The sequence below is a fragment of the Oryctolagus cuniculus genome, chromosome 5 (genome assembly GCF_051225735.1).
Source record: "Oryctolagus cuniculus isolate XC-2025 breed Fujian yellow rabbit chromosome 5, ASM5122573v1, whole genome shotgun sequence".
Taxonomy (NCBI): Eukaryota; Metazoa; Chordata; class Mammalia; order Lagomorpha; family Leporidae; genus Oryctolagus; species Oryctolagus cuniculus.
This window is the reverse complement of record NC_142871.1, coordinates 140,019,682-140,027,885: the sequence shown is the minus strand read 5'-3', so window position 1 is coordinate 140,027,885 and position 8,204 is coordinate 140,019,682. Positions and strand designations below refer to the sequence as shown.

General features: G+C 55.4%; 1 protein-coding gene and 1 long non-coding RNA gene across 5 annotated transcripts; one reads left to right on the top strand and one right to left on the bottom strand.

Annotated features, from left to right (window-relative positions):
* The first annotated feature begins 1,426 nt into the window (after window positions 1-1,426).
* Window positions 1,427-7,170, top strand: LOC100349757 (RLA class I histocompatibility antigen, alpha chain 11/11). 4 transcript variants are annotated; one of them, XM_089334352.1, is made up of 7 exons: window positions 1,427-1,546; window positions 2,858-3,058; window positions 4,091-4,387; window positions 5,005-5,238; window positions 5,821-6,096; window positions 6,215-6,328; window positions 6,753-7,170. In XM_089334352.1, the coding sequence occupies exons 3-7, from the start codon at window positions 4,291-4,293 to the stop codon at window positions 6,770-6,772; spliced, it is 741 nt and encodes a 246-aa protein (XP_089190478.1). In that variant the 5' UTR covers window positions 1,427-1,546; window positions 2,858-3,058; window positions 4,091-4,290; the 3' UTR covers window positions 6,773-7,170. The 4 variants fall into 4 exon arrangements, with proteins under 4 accessions (XP_089190478.1, XP_089190477.1, XP_089190476.1 ...); XM_089334351.1 differs by having other exon boundaries at window positions 4,963-5,238; XM_089334350.1 differs by lacking the exon at window positions 2,858-3,058.
* LOC149126749 (uncharacterized) lies at window positions 1,438-4,091 on the bottom strand. The gene is made up of 2 exons (XR_016234724.1): window positions 3,249-4,091; window positions 1,438-2,066 (listed from the first exon to the last, which is right to left on the bottom strand). It is a non-coding gene; the product is annotated as an uncharacterized LOC149126749 (long non-coding RNA).
* Window positions 7,171-8,204: the final 1,034 nt, after the last annotated feature.

Below are 8,204 nucleotides of genomic sequence, written 5' to 3'. Positions count from 1 at the left end.
CTGCTAGCTAAATTCAATTTTAAGAATAAAATTAGATTTAAAAAAATAATAATAAAAGTAAAATACTGTGTGCCTCCAATAAAATGCAAGTTCATCCAATGTGAACAGCTTTCTTTCTCATGGGTTTAAGAGCCTGCTCAAGGGCAGTGCTGTGCTGTAGCAGGTAAAGCCACCGCATGCAGTGCCGGCATCCCATATGGGTGCCAGTTCAAGTCCCTGCTGCTCCACTTCTGATCCAGCTTTCTGCTATGGCCTGGGAAAGCAGCAGAAGATGGCCCAAGTTCTTGGGCTCCTGCATCCACGTGGGAGACCTGAAAAAGCTCCTAGCTCCTGGCTTCAAATCAGCACAGCTCCGGCTGTTGTGGCCAAGTGGGGAGTGAACAAATGAATGGAAGCGTGCTCGCTCGCTCACTCTCTCTCTCTCTCTCTGCCTCTCTGTAGCTTGGCCTTTCAAATACATAAATAAATCTTAAAAAAAAAAAAAAGGAGGCTGCATACCATGGAAAGAAAATAGTTTAAAACAAACAAACAAAAAGTACTCCAAATCATAGAAGACTTTCAGGAACTGTAGATTCAGGACCCCCCAGGCAGGGGTAGAACAGGGAGGTGGCTATCCCAACAATGATGGAAAGTTCACCTTGCTGCACCATCTTTACCAGCAGTTGATCTTATGGCTTTTTTTTTTTTTTTTAAGCCGTTTTGATCCGTGTGCAGTGGAGTCTCACTTTAATTTGCATTTGCCTCGTGGTGAGTAACATTAGCGTCTTCAGCATCTCTCCAGGTGCTTGGAGAGCTGTCTGGACGACATTTGCCCGGTTTTAATGAGGCATGGTTCCTTACTGGTGAGTTTGGAGAATTCTTTGTGTTCTGAATGAAGATATTCCTGAGTCTGTATCCTGTGTCTGTAGCTTGAACTCTTGCGGACTTCATAACATACATGCAAGCTGTCAATACAGAAAGCAAGTTGAGGCACATGGAATGCGGGAGTAAAGGAGTTTATTCACCACCAAGAAAGGCTAGCCAGCAGCTGCCTGAGAGCCGCTACAGACGGCTGCACGGCCAGGTCAAAATCCACAGAGATCACACCCGCAAATGTCAACACTAAACCTTTGCAGGAAATAATCAGCTGGGAACATTTAGTGGAAATGTCGGCGTGGACGTTGTTCCTGGTCTGTATCCCTGAGCCAGCGCAGCCCGAGCGGCGCGCGCCCCGCCAGGGTCCCAGGGCGCCAAGGACCGGACCCCGCCCTGTCCTCAGTCTGAGTTCCGCAGGGGGATCATTGTACAGGAACGGAGATCACCCACCTTCGAGACGCCTCTCCTCAGCCCTCCCGAGCTCCGTCGTCCCACCCCCTCCCCCATCCCCGACCTCCACTTCCAAAAGCCTGGGCGCCACAGGCTAGGCGGTAGTTTCCTTTCTGAGCTCACCGGAAGCCCGAGGTCGACCACAGTATGGCTGCGCGCGCGCACAGGGGTCCTCCAACCTGGGCCGGGCCCTGGGCGCTCGTCTTCCTGCTGCTGAGCTTCCTGCGGGACGTGGGGGCCGGTGAGTAGGGGTGCGTGCGGAGGGCTGGGAGAAGCCGCGGGAGAAAATGGAGGTGTTAGAGGCTCCCCGCGGGGCACTGTCTAGGGGCGACGGTCTGGAACCTCGGGGGAGGCCGCTCCCCTCGAACCTGGGGTTCAGATGTCTCCATCACACTACGGTTCAAAGGAAAACAGGAAACACAGGCTCGCGTCACAGCGGTGATGCTTTTGAGGAAACAGGACTTTTGTCTGCAGCCCCAGCCGGTCTGTTGTACCCGGGGCCGGCGGCTCCAAGCTTCTTGGCGGCTGCAGAGAGACTCGGAGCAGCAGCCAAGTTTACTGACGGGGAGTTTTTCCCTCCTCCCCCTGAAGGTTCGTGGGTGTGGTTACCCTGAGAAACCCTGGCACCGCCTTCTCAGCACAGTGTTCAGCTAGGGAGTGGGCTGAACCCCATCCCACAAGAGCAGTGGTTTAGAAATGCAGTTGCTGATAACGTGGCTTTTAAAGTTCTCCTCCTTCCACCACACAGAAGTTCTTATTTCCTGCAAAAAAAAAAAAAAAAACACCTTGTTTTCTTCGGTTCCTCTTACACACATAGACTAACAAAAGGACAAAGTAACTCATGACTTGAAAGCTGGACTCAGCCCTAAGAAGTGTAGAGAGGACCAGCACTGTGGCGTGGCGTGGTAGGGTAAGCCTCAGCCTATGGCACTGGCATCCCATATGGGTACTCAGTTTGCATCCTGGCTGCTTCACTTCCGATCCAGTTCCCTGCTCGTGTGCCTGGGAAAGCAATGGAAGATGGCCCAAGTCCATGGGACCCTGCAACCACATGGGAGACCCAGAAGAAGCTCCTGGTTCCTGGCTTCAGATCTGCCCAGCCCTGGCCATTGCAGCCATTTGGGAGTGAACCACAGGATGGAAGACCTTTCTGTCTGTGTCTCTCCTCCTCTCTCTCTAACTTTGCCTCACAAATAAATAGATAAATAAAACTATAGAGAAAAAAGAATTTGTCTTTAACATCTGTCTTGTGCCTTTCCCCCCTCTCCACAGGCATATCCTGACATGGTATTTCATTTTATTATTTTTTTAATTTTCTAAAAAAGCTTTATTTATTTACTCGAATGTCAGAGTTACACAGAGACACAGAGATGAGAGGCAGAGAGAGAGAGAGAGAGAGAGAGAGAGGTCTTCCATCCACTGGTTCACTCCACAATTGGTCCCAACTGCCAGAGCTGCGCTGATCCGAAGCCAGGAGCCAGGAGCTTCTTCCGGGTCTCCCATGTGGGTGCAGGGGCCCAAGCACTTGGGCCATCTTCTGCTGCTTTGCCAGGCTCGTTGGAGGGAGCTAGATCGGAGAGGAGCAGCCGAACTTGAACCACTGCCCAGATAGGATGCTGGTGTTGTGGGCGGCAGCTTTACCCGCTGTCCACAGCACTGGCCCGAGAAAGGCAAAATCGGAGGAACAGAAACCAGGGAACTGGACCAACAGGAGCCACAAATGTCCCTGTGCTGTGAGAGTGGAGCCTGGAAGGTGAGGACCAGATTCTTTTCAACCTCATAGAGTGAACTGCACAAAGCTCAGACAAGCAAGCCTAACCCCGAGAGCTGGTGACAGGAAAGGAAGTTCGCTCGTTGAAAGAGCAGAAGCAGCCACGAATGAAAGCTGGGATTCCACAGGCGTTGGTCTTGGGTGAGGGCCCTCACTGGGGTCTGGGAGTCACCTGTAGTGCAGGCCACGTGGCCGTTATCAGCCCGACAGCTTCTGACTGAAGGATTTTCAGCGAGCAGTTCTGTTCAACTTGTGATTTCCTGTCCTGAACTCCGAGCAGTCCTTGTGTCTCCAGGCTGAGGCCAAGGAGGCAAAGAAGGAGCCAAGCAGAACAGAGACTTTGACCTCTGCGGTTCTCAGCTTTCCCTCTAAGCCTTGTCTGTCTCCTGCCCCGCCTGCTCTCCTGGGCTCCTCCCTCCACCCCCACCACTCCCTAGTGCTGCTCACATGAGGCACCCCGTGGAGTGGAAAAGCCCTGGAATTATGGGTCTCTGAGCTGGGAGCCCCAGGGGTTTTCTGAAAAAATGGTTTTGTTCTAGAGGTGAGGAAGCAGAAGCCCTGGGGGGAGGGAGGGGCTCTCCCTAGGAGGCAGAGGGTGACAGTGACTCACAGGATCCAGGCAGGGGATGGGGGCTGAGATGGTGAAACCAGAGCCAGGAGCCTGGAAGACCCTGTCTCAGGCCACTCTCCCTAAGGCCATGCTCTGAGGGGGTTTCTAAGTCTCCCCCACCACTGCAGACCCCAATCAAGGACAGCTTCGCAGTGGAACTCGTCTTGACACCTTGCACTAACATTTCTGTCTCTGAGTTCTTGGTGGGCTTTGACTTCCTTATGCTGCTGGGTTGTGCTAAAATGTCTTCCCTTGGTTTCGTACAGTGCACCCAGTATCTACTATCTCACACACACACACACACACACACACACGGTCGTGTGCACTCATTCCCCACACACTGAGAGCTGGGGCCTCACTCAGTTAATGATGTCGTTCACCCTGAGTCACTGCTCCTGCCTCAGGATCGCACTCTCTGCAGTATTTCTACTGGGCTGTGACAGAGCCAAGTCCAGGAGTCCCTGCTTTTGCTGCCTCTGGCTTCGTGGATAACCAACGCTTCATCCACTACGCCAGTGAGGAGAGGAAGGCTAAGCCTTGCGTCCAGTGGCTGAGGGAGGAGCCCAGTTACTTTGAGGATGAGACCAAGATCTTCACAAGTCGAATGAAGATTTTCCAGCTAAGCCTGAGAAACGTGCAGCAGTACTACAACCAAACCCTGAGGCCAAGTTCAAAGCCAGAGCAGCCGCACAAGCTGGCAGGTGGGTGTTGTGAGACGGTGGGTGGGATCTGTCTACACCAGTAATTACCATGGGGTCGGCTGGGCAAACAAGGGTGCACAAGCTGTCACTTGGGAATGAAGACCGCCCAGTCTGGTCACAGGCAACCTAGGTGTGTGTCACGGTCACTCGTTCACTAAGTAAGACTCTCACTGGGTCACAGGCACTACCTGGCCTGTGCCTTGGGTCCTGTGGAGGTAGAGACAGGAAGAACATCACCAAGTGTGTGTATCCCGGGAGCTTGCAGCTCCTACAGGGAGGCACCCGTATGGCTGGCAGTGCTGTGCAGGTATTGGAGGCATAGCAAGAGGTGGCAAAGACTCCCTTGCATGCTTTTTCAGTCCATGCTGGACAGCAGCTAGATCCTTCCCCAAGCAGGGCTGACAGCAAGGAGAGGTCAGCATCAGGAGGCCAAACTCGATTGTGTAGAGTGAGCGAGTCACTAAGGAGAAGCCGAGCGGTAAGGCAGGTGGGGTGCGGGGACGGGGACCGTGATGGAGAGGGGCGCCGGAGGTGCATCTGCCCATACTGACATGCCCGGGCCTGGGGGTGGGCAGGGCCCCACACTCTGCAGTTCACATATGGCTGTGAACTCCAAGACGACGGTGGGACCACGGGACACTGGCAGTACGGCTACGACGGTGACGACTACCTGACCTTGGATGTGGACTCTCGGCAGTATGTGGCAGCCTCACCTCTAGCCCGCTACACCAAGCAGAAATGGGAGGCCGGCCAGGACCACATGCAGAGAGACGTGATGTACTTGACAAAGGAGTGTGCCCTGTGGCTGCACAGATACTTGGAGCTCAGAGGGGCAAACTCCACGCGCACTGGTAATGAGCTCCCCCAGCCCCGCCACTCCCCCTCCCCCACACAGCCGGCGGGGACCACTCATGTCTCCTGTGTGTAAGGGGGTGGGGCTGGTCCCAGAGCTGCTCCGGCCCAGGGATGTAGGTTGTCTGGTTGCTGAGCTTGGAGTCCCTCAACCAAGAGGTGTGGATCTGGGGTCCTCTCATCTGACATCTCCTGGGCAGTGCCTCTGTCCCTCCTTCCTAAGCCTCCCAGGGGTGAGAGAACTCTCTGGAGACCTCTAGGCATGGTTCTGGGGAGGGGCATTTCTCACACTACGGCTGCTTCCCCACTAGCGACACCGTCCAGGAGCAGGGCCTGAGAGCCCTGGGCCAGGGCAAGGAGGTCAGAAGAGGCTCCTCTGGAGGACAGGGTCTGCCCCGAGCTCTAGGCCCTTCCCTGGGACCAGTTTAACCCACTGGGTTCCCTCCACACCTGCGTAGCGGATGCTCCTGCCACTCTTCCCCCGACTCCTACCCGGTGGGCCCCCACGCCATCAGGAGCTGGGACATCTCCATCGTTTAGTGGACACCCTGCCCAGACCATCCCTGCTTTGTCTGCCACAGACCCGCCCAAAGCCCACGTGACCCACCACCCCGCCTCTGACCGCGAGGCCACCCTGAGGTGCTGGGCCCTGGGCTTCTACCCCGCGGAGATCTCACTGACCTGGCAGCGGGATGGGGAGGACCAGACCCAGGACACGGAGCTCGTGGAGACCAGGCCTGGGGGCGACGGAACCTTCCAGAAGTGGGCGGCTGTGGTGGTGCCTTCTGGGGAGGAGCAGAGATACACGTGCCGTGTGCAGCACGAGGGGCTGCCTGAGCCCCTCACCCTGAGATGGGGTGAGGAGGGCAGGAGGGGCGGGGCCTCTGAGGGGAGGGCAGAGCCCTGCTGGGGCCTTCAGCAGGGGCAGGGCTGAGCCCTGGGGTCAGAGCCCCTCACCTCCCCTTCCCTTCTCAGAACCTCCTGCTCAGCCCACCGCGCTCATAGTGGGAATTGTTGCTGGAGTTCTTGGAGTTCTTCTGATCCTGGGAGTTGTGGTCGCTGTTGTGAGGAGGAGGAAGCACAGCTCAGGTAGGGGAGGGGAGGGTGGGGTCTGAGTCTCCTGTCCCCTGATAGAGGATTTCAAGCCTGGGTAGAATGCACCTGCCCCATTCACAGGAAGCTCCACCTACATACACTTGAGCTGGCTGGTTGCAGGCCTCTGCTGACGCCCCTCTGTAATACCCACGGGAAGTGAAGCAGGCTTTTCCCATTGGTGACTCTGGTTTGGGGGCCTGATTCCCCACAGTGGCAGGGAGAGAGCAGGGCCCTGCTGAGGGCAGACCTCTGATGGGGGCCTGGCTGCAGCCCTGCACTCCCTCTCTCCCCGTGATCCTGATCCTGCCCTGCACCCATGGCTCTGGAGACTCCAGTGGGGTTCAGGACTGGGGGCTTCCCCAGGGCCCCACGGCCCTGCCTTCTCCCTGGCTGCTCACGGGACTTCCTCTTCCCACAGGAAGTAAAGGATGGAGCTGAGCAAAAATGTGAAGGGGGTGAGGCGTGCAACCCCTGCAGCAGTGCGTACAGAGCAGTGTGTACAGAGAGTTCACTCAACCCACCATTCCTTCTGCAGTCTCGTCTCCCTTGGCCCTGACTCAGCCTCGCTTTGGGCCAGGCAGGAACAGTGCTGGCTCTCGTGTCTTGTGAAGCTAAGACACTGGATCTTTGGTTTGGATATTCTGAGTGACCAGCGGGCTGCTGAGTGTGAGCATTCGCAGTGACCCACCTAGCTTTGTCATTGCTTCCTTCCACAGCGGGACACGGCTGCCTTACGTCCAATGTCAGCACAGTGCGTGATGGTCCCCGGAAGGAGGGGACTCCCAATGTCATTGAAAGAAGCTGTAAAAAGGAATAAAAGAGTTTGTTTTTTCAAAGATTCATTTATTTGAAAGAGTAACAGGGAGAGCAAGACAGCGAGAGTGAGTCCACTGCTACACACCCCAAATGGCCGTGGCAACCAGGGCTGGACCAGGCCAAACCAGGAGCCTGGAACTCCATCCTGGTTGCCTACCTGATGGAAGGACCCAAGCACCTGGGCCATCTTCTGCTGCCTTCCCAGGAAAATCAGCAGGGAGCTGGATCCGAAATGGAGCAGTCGGGACAGGAACCAGTGCCCATATGGGATGCCGGCGCTTCAGGCCAGAACATTAACCCGCTACACCACAGCACCAGCCCCTGTTGCTGCTGTTTAGAGAGTGAATCAGCAGAGGGAAACTTCTGTCTCTGTCACTCTGCCTTTCACATAAAGAAATTTTTTAAAGATTTTATTTATGTGGAAATCAGAGTGACAGAGAAAGAGAAGGAGAAACAGAAAGAGATCTTCCATCCCATGATTCACTCCCCAAATGGCCATGATGGCCAGAGCTGGGCTGATCTGAAGCCTGGAGCCAAGAGCTTCCTCCAGGTCTCCCAGGCGGCTGCAGGGACCCAAGCACTTGGGCCATCCTCTGCTGCTTTCCCAGGCCATAGCAGAGAGCTGGATCAGAAGTGGAGCAGCGGGACTAGAAACAGTATCCAAATGGGATGCTGGCCCCAGAGACTTTCTCTGGCACGCCACAAACACTGGCCTCAGTAATAAATCTGAGGTGGATGTATGTATGTATGTGTGTAGGGGATTGTCTTAGGGTCTGGCTGCCACAAATGCCACGTTGTAATTTTATCATGCCAGTCCCTGTTGCTGTTTGCAAAGTTGTTGCTCAAGGAGCACTAAAGACACAGTCATTGGGCTTTTGGAGAACGCCCGAGGGGGTGCAGGTGCCACCACTCAGAGTGCCCACAGGGGACGCTCACCCAGCTGCATAGCTGACCACGCTCCATGCTTGCACCAGGAGGAGGTTGTAGGGAAGTCCTAGATCCTTACACCTTTGCTGGTGCTCTGCTTTGCTTCTTCCCTGAAGCCCGTGAGCTG

What these genes read in the sequence shown, in the direction of transcription:
- LOC100349757 (XM_008262673.5), top strand. Translation starts at nt 1,453, where the DNA reads ATGGCTGCGCGCGCGCACAGGGGTCCTCCAACCTGGGCCGGGCCCTGG. An exon ending in GGCAAACTCCACGCGCACTG is followed by an intron (nt 5,239 to 5,820) that starts GTAATGAGCTCC and finishes TGTCTGCCACAG; the next exon opens with ACCCGCCCAAAGCCCACGTG. An exon ending in GAGGAGGAAGCACAGCTCAG is followed by an intron (nt 6,329 to 6,752) that starts GTAGGGGAGGGG and finishes CTCTTCCCACAG; the next exon opens with GAAGTAAAGGATGGAGCTGA.